The sequence below is a fragment of the Phyllostomus hastatus genome, unplaced genomic scaffold (assembly GCF_019186645.2).
Source record: "Phyllostomus hastatus isolate PE091 unplaced genomic scaffold, TTU_PhHast_1.1 phas_contig_147, whole genome shotgun sequence".
Lineage (NCBI taxonomy): Eukaryota > Metazoa > Chordata > Mammalia > Chiroptera > Phyllostomidae > Phyllostomus > Phyllostomus hastatus.
In genome coordinates this window covers 5,095,181-5,116,131 of record NW_025333603.1, presented here as the reverse complement: position 1 = coordinate 5,116,131, position 20,951 = coordinate 5,095,181, and the positions used below count along the sequence as shown (strand labels likewise).

Here is a 20,951-nt window from a genome sequence, read left to right as displayed (position 1 = left end):
CTTTTAAAGTCTTCAAAATTTATCAGGGGGAGAATTTAAGATCTGAAGTCTTCTGGTCCAATAATCTCCCAAAGGTTAAGGCAAAGAATCAGAAGTGATAATGATTACAACTTTGAGCACTTGGTTTGGGATTTTCCATTCCATTGACAGGAAGGCAGACACCTTGTGTCCTGGTACCTTCCCACTGCCCAGGGCTGGCTACTCCCACCCTGCACCTTTGCTCAGCTCCGCCCAGCGGGGCCCAGCTGCAGCGTCTCCGTCTGTCAGCCTCAGAGCCAGGTCTGGCTGTGCCGAGATGGGGCTGGCCCAGCCAGCACTGTGGCTGAAGAGGCTCTGGGTACTCTTGCAGGTGGTCCTGCATGTGGCCTTGGGCAAAGTACAACTAAAACTGTTTCCCAAGAGAGTCAAGCAGCGTATCTTGGCCATGAACCAGAAGAACCCACACTTCTCCTATGAAAACTGGGTTCCAACCCTCTTTGGCATCCAGTATTTCTGGTTTCTCCTGAAGGTTCGTTGGCAACGATTGGAGGACAAGACTGAGGAAGGGGGTCTAGCCCCAAACTGCCCTGTGGTTCGCCTCTCAGGACAGACGTGTAACATTTGGGACTTCATGCAAGGTCAGGAGGCTGATACAGCTGGAGCGGTGCTTGGAGTGGGGATGTTCAATGTGGGTGGGAGGTGGGTTGGAAAGTCTTGAATTCTTCTACTACTCCAGGTCCCTTTTTGGCTTCTTGGCTTCTTCCTACCTCCTGAAACCAGGACTTTTCCTAGATTCTGCTTTTCTGAGTGTCATCAGCATCTTCACAGGCACTGAAACCACAAACCAGCCCCTCTGGCCTTCAGCTCCTCTGGCACCACTGTTGCTGCACGGTCGCTTCTGTCTGAGATGCACTTCGAGCCCCTCTCTGCCTGGTCAACTCCCATTCATCCTTCAGGCTTCTACTCAGTGATACTTCCTGTGACAAGCTAACCCCAACTCCCCTGGACTAGGTTAACCCCCCTTCCTAAACTGAACTTCCTAAACTTTTCTGTATTATTACACCTGTCCTGGTTTGTAATTATGTGTGGGGTATATGATTAGTGTCTTTTGCCCTCACTAGCCTGCAAACTCTGTGCAGGCGGAGACCACAGCTCTTAACCCCCTGTTGCACCCCCATGGCCGCTGCTGACTCATGGTAGGTGCTCAGTAAATATTTGTGAAGATCTCTGACTCTTCCAGGCAAACCAGCTCTGTCTACTTGGGTTCTTAAAGACCTCTCTGATCAGTCTTCTCCTTTTGTCCTAACAGCCACTCTTCCTGCCAGGATTTCTTCCTCCCCCTCGTGCCCTCTGTGCCAGCCCAGCTTGTAAATATCTGCCAGATTACCCTTCCACAAGCACATCCCTGACCCGAGGACACCCCAACTCACCAAATTTTGGCAGCCCCACTTCTGCATTCAGGATGAATGCTCAAGGTCCTCCCTGGGCTGTGATTTGTGCTCAAGGTCCTTCTGTACTGACTCCAGCTTTTGTTTTTCCAACTTCACTTGTAAGCTTCCCCTCTTGTTCACTGCCTGCAGACAACTGTCGGATCTTATATATCCCTTGCACTTTTCCTTCTCTGTCTTTGCTGAAGTTGTTGGCTCTTCCACACCACTGCCAACAGCTGAAATACCCCTCATCATCAGGGTCCTGCTGTCCTGCCTCCCCATCTGTGAAACCATCTCAGATGCTTACAGCTGGGCATGCACTCTCTCTGTTGTGCGTTCATGACTCTCTGTCTGCACATCTCCCTGGACTCTGGTCTTCCTCCCCAGCCTCAGACGGCCTAAGCACAAGTGTTTTCTTCTTGGTGAATGGTTATGTCTTGCAACAGGGCTGTATCTGATTCATCACTGAATTCCCAGGGCACAGTAGAGAAGGTCCCTGAGGCAGTTGACTAATCTAGTGTTCTTTGGAACACACGTCCCGTGGATATGCCTTAGTACATGAAGTCCTCTGGTCAAAAAGTACTTTGGGAATCCCTGCACACTATCCCCTCCTCTTGGATATTCATAGTGAACATGAACATATAGAAGGCTCTGAACAGACTCGAAGCTTAAAAACAAACAAACAAAACTTGAAAAAACTTGAACAAATTTCCCAAACATTGACAAATTTTCCTAACACACACACCTCCCCGCTCTCCACCAGAGGAAATGCCTGTCATCATACTGATGGTTCCAAAGAACAGCCTTTGGGAAATGTTTACCTAATCCAGGCCTCTCATTTTAGAGAGGAAATGGAGAAAACTGAGAGGTAAAGGTAACAGAGCCGATGATGGGCTGAGTCAGTCCCAGAATCAGGGCTTTCTTCTTCCCATTTTTTTTCGCAGCACCTCAACATTCATGAGCACCTCCTATGTGCCCGGTCTTCAGCTAGATGTCAGGGTCACAGAGTTAAGTAAGAGCTTGCTCCTTCGCTCAAGGAGTTTATGGTTCTACAGAACAGATGGATGTAATAAACAAATTCTTACAGTTCTGTGAGTTGGGGGAGGCTATAGAGGCATGAACTTTGCCTCCAGGGCTTGGAAGTTTTCCTGGAGGAGGTGGCTTTGGAACTAGGCCTTGAAGAATGAGTAAGGTTTTTTCCTGAGAATGGAAAAGGGGAACATGTTTCAAGGAAAAAGGAAAGCCAAGAGTTTTTGCTCATGACTTGAAACCAGGGTATACAAATGACCTCTATTTGCTCAACAAACATTTACCAAGTGACCACTGATAATAAGAGCAATGAGAATAACAACTAACTTTTACTGTGCATCTACTATGTGCCAAGCACTGTGGTAGAACCAGGTGGATGTGCTGAATATCAATTATCTAGCAATTGATTCCATGAAAGACAACTCGCCTCATGGTCAGTTCACAGAACTTACTTGCCTCTTTTAATTGCTCATTTTCAGTGAGCCAGTGTGCATTTTAGGAAGACTGCTCTATTTATCCCTGTTTTTCTGCTGCTGTACCTGAGCCTGAAGGAAGAGGAAAGAAGGAGACTGAAAGACAAAAGAACACTCTATTTATGAAATGGGGTTGGCTTTCAGCACCTTGACCCAGAGTCCCTGAAATAACAGGTGCTGGTGGTACAGAAATCAGCATAACTGGTCTCTGTCCTGGCAGCTCTCATAATCCAGAGAGGGAGATAGCATAGTGAGACACGGAGCCAGAGGGTTCTGGGAGAAGCGGGGTGGGGTAGAGGGGTAGTCAGAGGAACGCTTCCTAGAGAAGAGGATGGTGAGCTGATTGTCTAGGGACGGTGGAGCCTTGGGGTGGGTGAGGAAGCGGGAGAGGGGCAGAGCAGGACAGAGGGGAGGGGCAGCAGAGGTCTGAGGTGGGGAGGAACATCGGTCAGTTTGGCAGGAGTTGGGTGTGGGAGGCATGAAGCAGTGAAGGATGAGGCTGGAGACACCATCAGGGACTAGAGCTTAGGGGGCCTGATGTGTCTTACCAAAGAGTAGATTTTATCCAGAGGGTACTGGTGAGTTCTAGAAAGATTTTCAAGCAAGCAGTTAACATGATCAGGTCTACTTACTAGAAAGACATCCTGTAACTGCTTTGGAAACCCAGGAGGTCACTAAAAAGCTCTGTTTGTAAGCATTGGGTATAAATCTGAGCTCATTTTAGAGTCACAGACTGGAAGGTCTGGAAGAGTCTTTTTGGTAACCTAAAGCAGTTCTTTCATTGTTTAGAAACAAAGGCTCAGAGAGGTAAATTACTTGCTCAGTCACACAGCAAGTTCTTATAGAGCCAGAACTAGAATTTGTGCCTTCTGATTCTCAGCTAGTGCAGTTTTTCTTATTGAGTAAGATGACAGATGCTCAGAGAAATTCTCAGCCACCCCTATCCTCTGCATGTACATGTACATGCACACACACACACGACATACACATGCCTTAGGACACTCACATACAGCAGAACACTGATTAACCAGTGTATTGTGGTAGAAGACATGTCTGATGATTTCTTTTCTAGGTACCTAAGAGTTAATCTGCAACCTGATTTGTTTTAGCCCTTATTTAATATTATTTAAAATCTCTCCAAGCATATTTATGAGGTGTCATCCAGTAATTATAAATGGGCTTTCCCTGCTCTGAGAGCCCAGTGGGGGGGTCTGGGGGTTGTGACGGTAGGTTTGAGTCCAGAGCTACCACAGAGCTTTTCCCATTTGTACCAGCGACTCGGGGTGGACAGTTCTTGCCCAACACTCTCGAAATGGTGTTCTCTGCACCGTGGCCTATGGCCAGGCGGGGTGTCAGCCCTCGGCACCCCTACCCCTTATACTCGTTTTTCCCCTCTCTGCTACCAGGAAAGCAGCGAACTGAGTTTAAATTTTGCCCTCAGTACTGATCATTGCACTGACCACACTACATATAGATAAACTAACAGTTCTGTCTCTTCCAAGGGCCTAATCAGTGGATGTTGAGTCTTTTTTCTTTTTTTAAGGAAAAACAAATTCCAGACAGCTAATATTTAACTCTAGTTCTGACCTTAACTCTTTTGGATTCTTATCTGATGGGTGACTCCCTGAGGTCATTGGAGGCCAATGGCCAGCTACTTGACTATGACTGGCCTCTGAGCTTCTCCTGCGTTGTCCTGGGTGACCCTGTCACATGGGTGACAGGGCTCTGTGCAATCAACCAATACCCTGTATGGCCTCCTATGAGAACATCTCAGAGCCACAGACAAGGAGGACTCTGTATCTCCAGAGAAACTGGCCTGCTTTCTCCTCCTATACTGACAAGTGAGAAATACAAAACCAATTGTCTCCCCTTGTAATTGGTCACCAGAAACTGAGTCAAATATTAGCTCAGTTATAATGAATGCAGGGACCTTTATGCCTGTTTATTCGTGTTCCACATTTCCCTCTTCTCTGCCTTCCAGAGGGGCATGATTTTTTAAAAATTTCTATTTAATATTTTTCATATGTGTAAGCTGCTTCAAATCCTTTTCAGAAGGGGGAGAGGGACTAACTGGCCAACTAAACCGCAAGCAGGTTAAGATGCCCTCTGCCCCCCTTCCACCAGCAAGTCCCGTCAGTTCCAGTGTTCCCTTCTCTACTGCCCACACCCCAGCTCATGGCCCCTCACCCCTTGTATTTCTCATTGCCACTTCCATTCCACATCAGCCCTTTCCCCATTGAGCAGCCAGAGTGATCTTCTGTGTAAATCTGATCATTTGTTTTCATTGTACAGCCCTACTGTAGCAGTCAAAGTGCTGGCTTGCAAGCAACAGAAGCTCACTCTGGTTTTCTTGGTCACACACACATCCATAGACGAAGGAATGTATTAGAAAAGTATTGTAGGCATTCCAGAACCAACCACATGGAGCACTGAGCCTGGTCTGTCTTTTAGCATCAGCAGTCAGGCCTGGATGCTGCCATCCATGTGGTTGCCATGGGAAACCATCAACACTGTAGGACTCCACCATTTCTGACAGGGAACCTCCACTGGACCATGGATGACTTCTGCCGTCTCAGTAACTGCAGAACCAAAGATCCGCGTGGGAGGGTCCAGTCAGCCCTGTGTGAGTCACGGACTGTGCCCTGGCTGCCGGGGGGCAGAGAGCAGACCTGGCCATTCTGTCTTCCCTAGTGCAAGGCTGGGCACACTCTCCCATCAACAAGTAGTACACAAAAGAGGGAATTCCAAGTAGGAAGGAGAGGTAGGAGCTGGGCAGCCAAAATTGTAACAGATATCCACCATCCTTGGTTTGTATCTTCTTGGCGTCCTAGTCAGATTCTTCACAGTGTCGGAGAGCCTGCCCGCTCTGGCCCATACCCGCCCCTCCCACCTGCACCCCAGCCTGGCTGGGGCCACATTGGCCTTGCTGGTCCTCGAACACACCAAGCTCTGTCTGTCCCTCCTCAGAGCCTTTATACAGGAGTCCCTTTGTCTGGAATGCCCTTGTCCTCCCTCTGTCCCCTCTGGCGCATTGCTAGTCTTCGTTTCCCCAGTTAAATGGCCTCTCATCAGAGGCCTTCCTGGGCCCATCTGTCTAAAGTAGGTGGCTCCTTTATAGTCTCTTTCATAACTTATCACAACTTGAAATTACCTCATTTATGCAACATTAAATAGCAGCTAAAAAGTACCATGCCAGGGCAAGAGAGAGGCCACAGAAGATAAGAAAAATCTTTGTATTTTAATATACTAAATGGAACTTTCCCCCACTTTTTGAACAAGGGGCCTGCTTAGTTGTTTTGCAACGGACCCAGCAAATCATGTAGGTGGCCCTGTTCCCAGCATTTTGTCCCCTTGTGGAGTCCCTTTTGCCACCTCCCACTTCATAGCTCGGGGAGCAGGTAAGAGCTACTGACAGCAGCTGACATCATGGAGCACCTCCCATGGACCAGGCCCATTTTAACCACTCGTCTGTGTTCATTTCTTTAATTCTCATAACAATCCTGTAAGGTAAGTATTATTACTATGTCCATTTGTGGATGAGGAAACGGAGGTGCTCTGAGTGGAAAGAACATTGAATGAGAGTCTGGGAGCCAGAGTGTTCATTTCAGCTCCACTACCGGCCTGCTGTGTGATATGAAACAAGACAGTAAACCTCAGTTTGTCCATAAAACAGGGGAAAAGTTATCTACCTTGTAGTATACTGATCACATCACGTGAAAGAATGGATATGTGCTCACCTTATAAACTGCATGAAAGGGACCCTTTTTATCATTCTTTTCTTTCCCACCCAGCAACTGCAGGTGGTCCGCTAAGACCACCTGATAAAGCCCCTCATTCTATAGAAGAGTAAACTGGCTCCAGTTCTGCTAAGCCATGCTGTCTATGCTTCAGCTCCTCACTGTGCCCTCAATCCAACGTAGAGCGGGGGGAATATAACAGGATTGAAGCAGGAGTGAAGGTGGGGCTTGCAAAACAACTGCTGTGTGTAGATTACTGGATGGTGATGGTTTCAATTCTGTTTCAGGCAACAGGCCACTGGTGCTGAATTTTGGAAGTTGTACCTGACCTTCATTTCTTTTCAAATTTGACCAATTCAAGAGACTTATTGAAGACTTTAGTTTCATAGCAGATTTTCTCGTCATTTACATTGAAGAAGCACACGCATCAGGTACACAAGATTCCCTGTGCCTGCTTCCTCCTGCCCTCTCTTGCTCCCCTCCCCCGAGGTTGGGGGTGGGGAGAGGTATAGGAGCAGAGAGGGAAAGGGCCCCATTCCCCCACCATCTCCCAGTCCCTGCTAGGTTTACCCATTGTTTGCTGACTTCAGTCTGTGCTTTCAACTAGGAACACAGAGCAGAAAACCTGGAGTGACAGGGTCTAGCTGGGGGAGCATCTGACATTCTGAATGGATAAATAGGGAAATCAAGGGCAAGCAGCTAATATAAACGCAGTTACAAGGAATTTAGACCTGAAATGCCACAAGTGCAATGGCTGCTGTTCAGTGACTTGTGAAATCCATCCTAAGACTTTCTGAGCTCAAAAGTTCATTGTGGTTCATCTCTGTCAGTGGTTCCCAAGCTTCAGTGACCACCAGAAGTACCTCAAAGGCTTGTTAAAACACACTGCTGGACTCCAACCCAAAGTTTGCATTAGCTCTGGGGCGGGGCCTGAGAATTTGTGTTTCTAACAAACTCCAGGTGATGCTGAAGCCACTGGTCTGGGGGCCACACGCTGAGGATCACGTCCCCGGGCCCGATTTTCACCTGGGACAGGCATCTTCTCTTCAGCCCCTGACAGGCGGTCACCCATCTTTATTACTTCATGGGAAATTGTGCTCCTTTGCCGACAGCTCTGTTTGTGAGAAAGCCCTTCCTTGCCATGAGCAGGCACATCCCTCCCTGAAACTTCTACAGCTTGGTCTAAGCCCCATGAACTTTACAAAATGGTCAGGTACACTTTTCTCTCCTTGGCTGTCATGGAGATCAACTCTTAAACCCACACATTAAAGAAGGCAAGAAGGCTTGGATAGCCAAGTAGAACGGATGTCGTTTACACACCCACCTTCCTGCAAGACTCGTCTTTGTCAGCCAGCATCAGGCAGAGTCCACGTCACAGACTTAGAGCTCATAAGCGTTGGGTGAATGAGTGTTTTAGGCCAGTATTGGACCTGCTGGCTTATCTGTGTGTTGTAAGTGTAGAGATTGCTATTAATCATGGACAAAGTTGGTCCAACAGCACTTTCTCCAGTGCAGTCCAGTCCTAGGCCGCTGGGTGTCAGTGCCTCCTGCATTGCTTGTTGAAAATGTGTATTCCAGGGCCCTACCCTGGGCCCATTGCATCTTGATTTATATTCACCCAAAGGTTTGAGAACTGCTTTTAACTTAATACCATGTTCTTCAGCTGGCACCTCCTATCCTCATTAAGACTTTGGGGCAACTTAAAATATTAGCATATGGTAATAGGTACATACAGTGCTCTCAGCTTTTATGTGTATTTAAAAATTTCCACCCTGGCCAGGTAGCTCATTTGGTTAGAGTGCCATCCCGATACACCAGGGTTGTGGGTTCAATCCCTGGTCAGGGCACATACAAGAAGCAACCAGTGAATGCATAACTAAGTGAAACAATAAATTGATGTTTCTCTCTGTCTTTCCTTAAAAATCAATACAAAATAAAATAAAAAATTTCCATAATAAAATGTAAAGAGCATAGGTACCAGAATAGCAAATACAAGCACGATGTACCTGTTTGTCAAATACCCCTTTGAGAGCAGCAGCAGCCATCGGTTAAAGTAAGGGAACTTGGATGCTCACAGGTGTCTGTGGTCTCCATGGCAGAGAGGAGATGATGCCCTGATGTCGTCACAGCTGACAGCTGAAGCTCAGTCAGCGCTGACGTAACTGTCTTGGGGCAGCACTTCTCAAACTTTAATGTCTGCACTTAAATCACCTGGGAATCTTACTGAGATGCAGGTTCTGGCTCAGTAGGGCTTCAGAGGGGTCTGAGATTTGCCACATCTTGCCAGTTCCCCCTGTGATTTTGAGACTGCTGGCTCAGTGTCCACACGTGGAGCGGTAACAAGGTCCTAGAGCAGGGGTCCCCAACCCCAGGCCCACGAACAATACCAGTCTGTGGCCTGTTAGGAACCAGGCTGCACCGCAGGAGATGGGCCAGCGAGTGAAACTTCATCTGTATTTACAGCCGCTCCCCATCGCTTGCATTACTTCCTGACCTCCGCCTCCTGTCAGATCAGCAGGGGCATTAGATCTCAAAGGAACGCGAACCCTACTGTGGCGAACTGTGCATGTGAGGGATCTAGGTTGCACACTCCTTACAAGAATCTAATTTCTAGGAGGTCCACTGATTCTAGGAGGCCTGTGGTCTGTGGCCCAGTCAGTTGGCTTCCTTCTTCCCATACACCACGTTTCTCCAGGTAAATAGTGGGGAAGCATGAGGTGCGGAGCAAGGAACAGACTCTGGATTTTCAGGCCTGAATGTGAGTCCTGGCCCCATCACATGCTGGACACACAACCTGGAGGAACTTACATTCCATGCTGGCTTCTGAGCCACTGAACTGGGATAACAACTCCAATCTCACAGAACCACCTATTCAGCAATATTTACCATGTGCCTGCTGTGTGCCCACCTCTGTGCTGGGCCTGGGGATATAGAGGGAAAAGATACACACAGTTCCTGCCTGTAAGGAGTTTACAATTGGAGTTGACAGGCAAGTCAGTGCTCCTGTCTGGGCCTCCCTGCTCTCAGATGCAGGATGGGGAGGAGCCTCTGCCTGGCCCCCCATTAGAGGCTGCTGTGAAGCTCCACTGAGAAAAGGTTGGACAAGACTTACTGCCTAACCGTGATGCAAAAAAAGCTGGTGTTATTGTAATGTACAAAGTTTTGATGTCTTGGGGCAGGTAATAAATACTTTAAATACTAGTTTTTCTTGGGAGAAAGACTTTGAAGCACTGAGAGGGTGAAGCAAATTCTGTTGATGGGCTTAAGCAACTTATATTACCCTGGGAGGCAACTATTATTGTGAACACAGGCCATGCAGCTTCCAAAGAACCCAGGACCGCATTAGCTGGGTTCCAGGCTCCTGAGAAATGGGGCAGGTAGGTAGAAGGAGTCTTTATTGTTGTCTTTTTTTTCTCCAATCTGTGGGTCTATTAGCTAATGAGCGCCACCTCCTGTAAGCAGGCAGAAGGGCACTCTGGCAAATGAGGCCAGTTGAAAATCCCTTTCTATTTAAAGTTAAGCAGCTTTAATTGGCTTGGTTTAGGGGCAAGAGGAACATCTCCAGGGCAAAATCAGAAGATCGGTGATATATAATAAAAACTGGGTTCTTTCCCACCTGTCTGTTATTTTTGGGCAGCCAGACAAAAAAAGCAATATTTTTTTTAGCAGCTTCTATGAACCAGGCAGAGTACTGGGAATTCCATACATGTTATCTCATATAAACCTCACAGCCATCTGCTTAGCAGGTTCTATTAGTGAATAGTTTCTATTAATCCCATTTAACAAATAAGAAAACTGAGAATTTAAAGAGATTTTAAAGAGCTTGACCAATACCATACAGCTTACTGTGTCAGGGAACCCTTCCCGCAGGAGAGGATGTTGGAGCTGTGATTCTCAACTCAGAGGAATTTTTGTCTTCCAGGGGTCATTTGGCAATATCTGGAGACTTTTTTTATCCTTACCTGAGGACATTTTTTTTTTATTTCTTTTAGAGAAACAGGAAGGGAGAGAGAGAGAAATATCGATGTGAGAGAGAAAGTGACTGGTTGCCTCCTGTATGCGCCCTGACTGGGGTTTGAACCATGGCCTTTTGGTCCACAGGATGATGCTCCAACCAACTGAGCCACACCAGCCAGGGGTGGAAATATTTTGGTCGTCACAAATTGAAAGCTGGGGGAGTGCTACTGACATCTAGTGAGGAGAGGCCAGAGATGCTGTTCAACACCCTACACCACACAGGAGGGCCCTTCACAACGAAGAATGATCTAGCCCAAAATGTCCACAGTGCCAACATTGAGAAGCCCTGTGTTAGAGTCGAGCTTTTTTTACTTTTTATTTTTATATTTTTTAAGATGTTTATTTATTTATTTTTAGAGAGAGGGGAAGGGAAGGAGAGAGAGAGAAAGAAACATCAATGTGTGGTTGCCTCTTGCATGCCCCCTTCCTGGGGACCTGGCCCACAACCCAGTCATGTGCCCTGACTGGAAATCAAACCAGTAACCTTTTGGTTCGCAGGCCCACGCTCAATCCACTGAGCTATACCTTCCAGGGTAGAGCTGAGCTTTAAAAGGACATGTAGGATTTCATACATGGAAGGATTGTTAGGAGAAAGGGCAGAGAGGTGTCAGCATCATTTGAGGAGTCCACTTTGGCTAGATGTGGAGGGACTAGCAGCCACGACTGGAAACGTAGGTGGGGAGAGATGGCAGAGATGATTAAATGCTATGCTAAGGAGTTGGTCTTGTAATTGGTGTTTAAGTAGAGAAAAACATATGATCAAATCATCCTCGGAGATTCTTGGATGACGATGTAGAACATAGTAAGATCAGGGGCAGGAAGACTGCGTAGGATGAAAATGAGGGCCATTGCCAGGCTAGCAGCTGTACTTGGCTCTAAGCTCACCCTGAACGGCTTATCACACGAGGCTGTCAGTCGATCTCACCCATCAGCTGCTGCAGCAGAAGTCGCAGTAGCCAAACAAGAAAATAGAAAGTCCTGCTCTACTCCCACTGTAGCTGGAGGCAGGAGCTGTGATGAAAAGGATGGGAGTGAGAGACAGCTTGAGGGCAAGTGGGTCAAGGAGCCCCAAGTATTACACCCACCTCACTGGAGCAAACAGCTGGAGGAAGACTGGAGAGATGGGCCATCTCACTAAAGACCTGGTGGGCCATACTGAGGAGCATGGGATTTATTCTGAAGGTCACCAGAAGCCACTGAAAGATCTACGCAGGAGAGTGACACAGTCAGATTTGCGTTTTGGACGGAGCACTCTGGTGGAAAATAACTGGAAGAGGGAAATTTTGTCTAGACTCTGGAGGACTAGTTCTCAAACTTTGGCATGTGTTAGAATCATCTGGAAGGCTGTTAAAACAGATTGTTAGGCCTCATTCTTGGACAATCTAGGTAGGGTGGGGCCTGAGAAGTTGCCTTGCTAACAAACTCTCAGGCGATGCTGCTGCTGCTGGTCTGGGCAGCTCACATGTAAAGAAATGCTGCTCTCAACCCTTGTCTCTAAGTGTGGTCCAAGCACCAGCAGCCTTAGCATCCGGGGAGCTAGCTAGACTCAGTGCCACCCTGGACAGACTAAACCAGAATCTTCCTTCAGTGAGGTCCTTGAGTGACTCTCTGGCACATGAAAGTTTGAGAAGCACTGGTTTGTTGGACTACGTCATTGAAGAGCAGATGTCTGGAAGTCCAGAGCCATTGGCTTTGGTTCTGCGTCAGCCACTAACTCCCTACGTGATCTCGTGCATTTACCCATAATGCATGGTCTGGCAAAGTAAGGCCTGCTTGAGTGTGGTTGGTAGGGTAATAATGGGGATGTAATAATTTATAGTTTTAATCTGAACATTTTACATAAAATGCCATATAGTGTGCCCCAGTATGATATTGTTGTTACAGAATTACATGTTATGATTTTGTAATAAAAAAGGGGGCATTATTTGTGCAGGACCCTGTAGGAAACTGGGCCAAATCATGGCCAAGGGCTCCTGTCTCTGCGACCCGCCCCATTTAAAGTGAGGCATAGGGACTCAGGTCTGCAGGAAGTGTGTGCCATGCCTGTGAGGCCCACTGCTTGGCCTTTGTCTTACAGATGGCTGGGCTTTTAAGAACAACGTGGTCATCAGGAATCACCAGAACCTCCAGGACCGCCTCCAGGCAGCTCACCTGCTGCTGGAGAGGAGCCCCCAGTGCCCCGTGGTGGTGGACACAATGAAGAACCAGAGCAGCCAGCTCTACGCGGCACTGCCCGATAGGCTCTACGTGCTCCAGGAGGGCAGGATCCTCTACAAGGTGGTGGCCGCCCTCACCCCCACCCCCACCCCCACCCCAGGGGCAGGGACCCAGGGAGAGCAAAGGGCTTCGTATCCGGTAGATCTGGGTTCAAATTGCTTCCCAACCATTTACTAGCCATATGACCATGGGCAAGTTTTCTTTTTTGGAGTTTCAGTTTCTTCTTCTGCAAAATGAGGGTGCTGGCTCCCCGGTCACAGGGGATGACATAATGCACAGAAAGTCCCTAGCATTTAGACTGGAGCTGGAGCCTCCTGGCAGCCTTCTGAACCCAGAAAGATTGGCCCAGCCCTGGATTAGTCTGGAGCTGAGAGACAGAGAACTTCGTTTCCATTTTATAAACAATGCTCAGAGAGCGGAACTGACTTGCCCAAAGTCACACTGCACAAGGCTGACTCTTCCGGATGGGAGGATTCCAGAGTGGGAGGGTCTGAAGCGGCTGATCTCTGAGGCAGGCCTGAGGCCTGAACCTGGTGAAGCTGAAGGAGGCCAGAAGAAAGCAAACTCAGCAGTTCAGAGCTGGAACTGCTGAAACAGGTATTCAAGACAGGAATTGAGTCCAGTCTCCCTTTCTAGAAGGACTGAGTTCCTCTCAAGGCTTCCAGCCTGGCTCCGGTGAGGGGCATAAGCAGGGCCTCTAACCCCCCTGAGCACTGCGGGCCTCCTCTGAGAGAGAGAAACTGAGTGTGACAGCCGCTGAGGCGGTCTCCAGCCTTGGAGAGCACGTGAAGCCCAACCGTGTGGATACTCCCCTGCCCACGGGTCAGGCTGGCCCTATGTGTGTAAGTGAAACACCAACAACTTGTAGATGAATCCCCAGGGTGCCAAGGATTCAGGTCCTTTCTTCCTCTCTCCTCCCCAAGACATGTTCTCAGATGGCTAGATTAAGCCAAGCTGGGCACTGTGTCCCTACCCCGGGTTAGGCCCTGTGCAAACACTGAAAACACAAGAATGAACTTAAAATGGTCCACAGCTTCCTTGAAGGTGCTCACAGTCTGGGGGATAAGGAAGACCCAAATAGAGTGTTACGGTATCCCAAGTGCCGAGACTCCAGAGTAGGGGCCACCAAACCTTTCCTATGAAGGGCCAGGTAATAATTATTTTCAACTTTGTTGGCCACACAGTGCTTGCTGTGATGGTTCACTTCTGCTGGTATAACACAAAAACAGCACAGACAAATGTAAACAGAAGTGTGGAGGCATCAGGACAGATTTAGCTCTCAAGACAGTTTTCTGGCCCCTGGGGAACTGTGGGCTTTTCAGAGGAGGTGTCAATTTCTGGGCTACAGGGTAAGGAGGCAGCCATGTGAGCATGGTCAGTGAAAATCATTGTAAATATTAGGAAGAAGGTGGGCAAAGGCACTGTAGCACATTAAGGCAGAGTGTGAATGGAGAACTGAGGGCACTTGGGTTCAGACTCATTGTGAATCAAGGAGACTTAGGGCAAAGGAGAGCCATTAAGGAGTTTTGAGCAGGGGAGAGGCACATTCAGATCCTTACTTTAGAAAGACCACTGGCTATTGGGTGAAGAATGGAGTGGAGAAATCAGGACAGAGTCGGGAGTGAGACAGCTGCCCAAGTAGAAGGGGAGAAGGGCTGAACTAGGCAGTGGGTTGGAGAGGCAGAGGTGGTTCTGGTACAGAATGAACAGAACTTGATGTGAGGGGTGGAGAAGATAAGGCCAGTCTGAACATGTGATTATGGAAGAAAAATTTATTTGTACAGACCCCTTCCTCCTTTTGAAACTATTCACTTTACCCCCTCTGGTTTTCCTCCTGTTTACGTGCTGTCTTCCTGTGAAATGTTGGTGCCACTCCGCATGCTCTCCCTGGGTGATCTCGCACACCTCACCTGCCACGGACTACACCATCCCAATGACTCCCACCCGGATATCACTAGCCCAGATCTCCTGCAAGTCAGAAGTCTCAGAATGCTCTTTTATTTCTCTTGCAGGGTAAACCTGGCCCTTGGAACTATCATCCCGAGGAGGTTCGTGCTGTTCTGGAAAATCTCCACAGCTAATCTGGACAGATCCCCCAGTTCCAAGTGACCAAGAGGAGGGCTCCTCAAGGCTTGGCTCTCCCCGCAACCCAGCTGGCTTTCACCTCTTGACCTGTGTCCCTAGTTGAATTCCTAGCTCAAATTTTTCAATTTTATAATCAGAAAATGAAGCAGCCAGAGAGTCGAGTGTTAAGGAATGTACAGGTCCACATGGCCTCCACTGTAGAGGCCACTTTCAGTGCACAATGTCTCAGAGTGTGATGGCACCGGCGCTCCGTGGGCGTAGGGCTTCTGACGGGTGGTCTCTCTGCAGCTGCCCTGATACTGAGGGGTTAGATATGGCATCCCTTACACTAGGAATAGGCACTTTACCAAGTTGGTCATCTGTGGCATTGGTACTTAATACACTGAACTGGTTTTTAGAGCCAAGCATGGGGAGAACTCCAGGTGTTTAGAGAGAGATGAGGAATTGGTGAAGGAGGGAGTAGGGATGAGAGGAGAGAGTCAAGATGGTAATACTTTCCCTGCCAAAAGACTGAAAAACCAGTCAGTGGTGGTGGTGGTGGCCGGGAGGGGTGAGTTTCCATGGTAACGCATCTCTAATTCTACCATAGAAGGGGAGAATTTACAATTCACTTTACAATTGTTGAATATATTTCAAAGAAATTTGGCTCTGAAACTTTTTACTATCTTATCAATAGAGTTACTAGGGGGCAGGGGAGGACTGACTTCCCAAAAACAATGATAACCTTGACCAAACTGGACACCAGGCACCCGCAAAGTGCATTCGGTTATCCAGAAACTCATCCCTGAAGTTCTGTTTCTCAGATTTCTTTTTTGCAAGTCTCCTAATGGTAATTGTGTTAAACTATGTCAGACTAATGAATAACCATTGGTATTCATCTGTTTTAACTCTGCTTCTTCTCATATTTGTTTATGACGGCCACAGCCTAAAGTACACACAGCTGTGACCTGATTTGAAAACAAAATATTTTAAGATGCAGCAAGCTAATACAGAATGATTAAAATATATCAGCTCATTTAGGATGGCTTTAGTGTGATCTTTGTGTTTTCCTTCCCCATTTGTGTCTGCCTGCACAGTAATCTGATCAGCAAAAATGCCATTTGCTGAAAGGGCCTCATGTGACGGGGAGAACGCTCAGTCTCCATGCTACATGTCAAATGTGGTTCTGTCTTGTGAACTCGCACTGGGGAGTTTTTCCACCCTGGAATCAAACTACCTTCACAACGTGACATAAAGGAATGCACTTGGGAGACATTTTTCTAACATGAAAACACATTCTCCTTGGCTCTGCCTTTGTTTCTACAATGTTAACATTATTAATGTGCTATTTTACTTTTATAACTAGCTATCTTTAGTCATCTACCAGACACAGGCTCTTTCAGATTTGTTATTTAATCTCTACGTATCTCAGAGAGGAGATTATGATCTCCATTTTACAAACAAGGAAATCAAAGCCCAGCTCTGAGTAATTTGTAGAGGGTCTGAGAATCAGTAAGTAACAAGCTGAGATTCAAACCCCATCTCTAACTTCAAGGCCCGCGTCCTGGCTCGACGCCCAGCTACCTGTGTGACTTTGGTTAAGATGCCTTGGTACCTAGAACCATGATGGGATATCCCACTATAGGGAGCGCCTACCCCGTGGAGAGGACTCGCGAGTAAGCATTCAGAACTGTGCCTGGCTTGAAGAAAATGCCATGGAAGTGTGGGCTATTATCATCAATATCATCATTGTGGTTCCACAACTGCCTCCTTGGCCTCCCTTTTAAGGGCTGAGGTTTGGAAAGAAGACAGGACAGCGGGGACACAATAAAAATTCTTCAACTTGCCAAAGCAACTGTTCAATACTGGCCTGAGCGTGTGAAGGCATACTGAGTGCTGAGTGCTGTGAATGTGGTGGAACCGAAGCATATGTGCGCACTTTCTGGTAAACTCAGTCATTAATTTAAGAAGGTGTATTAAAGTATTTTATCCAGCACTGTTAGGTGCTCAACAGAGGAAGGATTCCAGGATCCTTCCGCACTGTCCTAAATCCCAAGTCCTAAATCCCTCAAAAGGAGAGAGCCTGTGAGACCACAGTCCTCTGCATCACTTCGGATGGTCCTCCAATTCATGTCTATAAATGCACAGAAATCTCCCAATTTTCAACAAATAACTGTAGCTGGAACCAAAGAGTGTTCAGAATGATAAAATTGACCCCAAGTGTTCCAATTCAGTTCTCTTCACTTTTGTGCATTAGACATTAACCGAGTGCTGATTCTTCTCTGGGTGCTGGGTGATGCAGAGATGGACGAGGTCCAGCTATTGTCCTCCAGAAGCTTAACCTCATGGGAGACCAGATGTCCACTGTGATGACCATAATTCTAGGTGAAGTAGGATGGATTAGAGCTGAGGTAAAGACTAAATGCTCATGGAGTGCTGAGGAGAGAGCAATCCCTCTGAGTCTGTGGATCTGGAAAAGCTTTATGGAGGTGGTGACCTCTGGGATGCCCAGTACTTCCATAGTTTTGTATGGGGACTTGGAGAACACGGGAAGGGAGAAGGGTACTCAAGTGGAAAAAACTACATGGGGAAAGGCAGAAAAATAATATGTGTAGCGGACTGAAAGAGGTTTGGGCTCAATTCTAATTCATGATGAAGGGCTCTTCTCTTTGAAAGTGATCTTCCTGGATCTGGATAGCAAGAAAAAACCTGTTCTGTTTGACTAACATGGTAAACTACTGGTAGGTGAAGGAAGCTTGTTAATACGTCCTGTCTCACAGTACAGTTTGTGGTCACAACTTCAACTGATTGGAAGGAAATACTTCATCTTGATATGTCTTTCTGCTTTCGGCAGGTTTTCCCCCAGTTCACTTATTCTCTGAGGGTGAGGCCCTCTGTGGCAACTGGCTTTTTGTGGAGCAGTAAGTCCCTGGCCCGTTCTGGCAGATGCAAGACACTGCCTTGTGTGCCTGGCAGGGGGCCTGGCAAACCAAAACTCCAGCTATCAGGAATTAGCCTGTGCCCTCAGAAATGCCCGCCGCTTTCGATGCTTGCTCACCTCCCCGGAGTCCGGCTCTCAGTCCATTCCTGGCCACGGACTATGTCCTTCATTTCTGGTAAACTCAGTCATTAATTTAAGAAGGTGTATTAAAGTATTTTATCCAGCACTGTTAGGTGCTCAACAGAGGAAGGATTCCAGGATCCTTCTAAAAAGTTTCAAGACGTTTTTTTAAGAAGGAGACGTAAATCCTGTGTTCCCTGAAGTCTTACATGCTTGCAAATGCCAGTCTGTAGTCTTTAAACCTGAAAAATACCTGGCTGGGTTTCAGAGTCTTGTGTTTCAGGTTCTCTCCCTCAGAGATTTGTGGACATTGCTCCACTGTTGCCTAGCAGTAATGCAAGGAGAAGTCTGAAGCCAGCCTAATTTATTTCTCCTGGCACTTGAATTGCTTTTATTCTGCTTGGAAACCTATCCAAATCTTTCTTTATATTAGAAGTTCACTAACTTCACCAAGACATATTGCAGTGTTGATTATTCTATATCAAAATTTCCCGGAATACTGCTATGGTCTGAATGCCTGTGCCCACTCCCACAACAAATTCACTCCTAAATCCTAGAACTCCATGTGATAGTATTAGGAACTGGAGCCTTTGGGAGGTGATTAGGTCATGAGGGCAGAGTCCTCATCAATAGGATTAGTGCCCCTATAAAAGAGGCCCCAGAGAGTTGACTAGCCTTCCAATGAGGGCAGGTATCCTTTGAGTAAGATTGGAAGTAGATAAGGAAGCTAGCTGTACAGGACCTGAGGAAAAGAGCCCGCCAGGCAGGGGAACCTGCAAAGGTCTAGACCACACAGTACACACAGCATCTTGGCAGTCAAGAGCTGGTGTGCAGGTGGAGAGATGGCCAAATGCAGGGGATAGAGGAAGCCAATGCAGGGCAAATGAGACTTTAAAAAGATGATGGGGTTCAGCAGTGAGAAACAAAATAAAGGCTAAAGCCACATATGATTACATCTATTGCTTGAAACTTGCAAGGTGAAAATGAGTTTTTAAAGCTTAGGAGAATGAAGGTTAAAGGATGCTATTTCTGCCCTGGCTGGTGTAGCTCAGTGGATTGAGCACGGGCTGTGAACCAAAGTGTCGCAGGTTCGATTCCCAGCCAGGGTATATGCCTGGGTTGCAGGCCATAACCCCCAGCAACTGCACATTGATGTTTCTCTCTATCTCCCTCCCTTCCCTCTCTAAAAAATAAATAAAATCTTTTTTTTAAAAAAGGATGTTATTTCTTTAAAGTAGTTTTTAAAAAGATTTTATTTATTTATTTATTTATTTATTTATTTATTTATTTATTTATTTATAGAAAGGAAAAGGGAGGGAGAAACAGAGGGAGAGAAACATCCATGTGTGAGAGAAACATCCACTGGTTGCCTCTCCCACACCACCAACTGGGGACCTGGCCAGCAACCCAGGCATGTGCCCTGACTGGGAATCAAATCGGTGACCCTTTGGTTTGTAGGCGGCTGCTCAACCCACTGAGCCATGGCAGCCCACGCAAAGGATGCTATTTTCAATATCACAAAGTGGTATTATGACTATTACATGAACTTGTTCTGGGCATCCACAGAACACAGAAACAGAGAAAAAAGATTTAGAAATAATTTATTAGGCCTTTGCCAAAGAGATCAATCAGATAATCTCCAAAGATCCCTTCCAGCAATCTCTAAAGCTTAACACAGTGTTTTTCACACAAAGAATTATTGACATCTCAGTTTAGGAAGCTGGCAGAAAGCAAATCCACAGCATTTCTATGTATTGAACATGAACACAATTGCTCTAAGTCACCTGCCTTCTCAAAAACCTTAAGTGGCTACAGAAAAAAATCTGAAAGTATTGAAGGCTTTCTGTGATGTGGCTGTAATGTACAGTTTTAGTTTATTCTTTGCTCCTGTCCAATTTACATATTCATCATCCCCAAATGTATGTTATGAAAAAGTACTCACCTTCACATCTGATCACACCAATGTTGTTCTTGGAATACGTTTCCTACTCTCCTCCATTTATCTAAAACCTACCTTACTAGGAGTAAATTGGTATAACAAATCTTGGTAAGCAATTTATCTAGAAGTTTTAAGAGCCTTAAAACTGTTCCTAACTTTGAGTACTCCCTTTCTGAAAATCTCTTCTACGGAAATCTTCTGAGAGGCAGGCAAAAATTTATGCACAAAGATATGCTCAGTAGCATTAAACTTATTTTTCTGTTATGAAGAATTTCAAGTATACATTAGAGAGACTAGTACAACAAAACCCCGTATATCCATCACCCAGATTCAATGTTTTGTTGCCACATTTGCTTCAACTAACACTTTTTCATTTACTTAAGTATTTTAAAGCAAATCCCAGATATCATGTAATTTCAATCCTACATACTCATATGTGCATCTTTTTAAAATATAGGCATTTTCTTACAAAAGCTTAATGCTAGCAGCACACCTAGCAAAATGAGCAATAATAGTCCACAAGCAGATTTTCCAATTCTTAAAAATGTCTCTTTTCAGTTGGTTTGCCCAAATCGACATCCAAATAAGAAACACACGTGACATGTGGTTATTGGAGCTTTTACATCCCTTTGGATCTAGAGCAGACCCCCTTCCTTAATCAATTGACATTTTTCATGACAATGACTTGGAGACCCAGAGAAGAGCTGATGTTGCAGTAGAAGTCCAAAGGCTGTCTGGTGGCAGCATTCCTCCTTGCCCAGGAGAGGATAGTCTTTTGTTCTATTAAGGTCTTCAGCTGATTGGTTGAGGCCCACCCACATTATAGAAGACAATCTGCTTTACTCAAAGTCCTCCCATTTAAGTGTTCATCTCATCCAAAAAACACCCACACAGAAACATCCAGAATAATGGATGTCTTTGGAAAGAAAGAAGAAAGCCTGCCTCTTCTCTGAGGTTTTCAAATCCATATAAAATAAAATTAAAAGAAAAAATAAAATGATTTGT

General features: G+C 46.4%; 1 protein-coding gene across 1 annotated transcript; it reads left to right on the top strand.

Annotated features, from left to right (window-relative positions):
- Positions 1–256: 256 nt before the first annotated feature.
- Positions 257–15,982, top strand: DIO1 (iodothyronine deiodinase 1). The gene is made up of 4 exons (XM_045856651.1): positions 257–617; positions 6,936–7,079; positions 12,743–12,942; positions 14,895–15,982. The coding sequence occupies exons 1-4, from the start codon at positions 296–298 to the stop codon at positions 14,961–14,963; spliced, it is 735 nt and encodes a 244-aa protein (XP_045712607.1). The 5' UTR covers positions 257–295; the 3' UTR covers positions 14,964–15,982.
- The last annotated feature ends 4,969 nt before the right edge of the window (positions 15,983–20,951 follow it).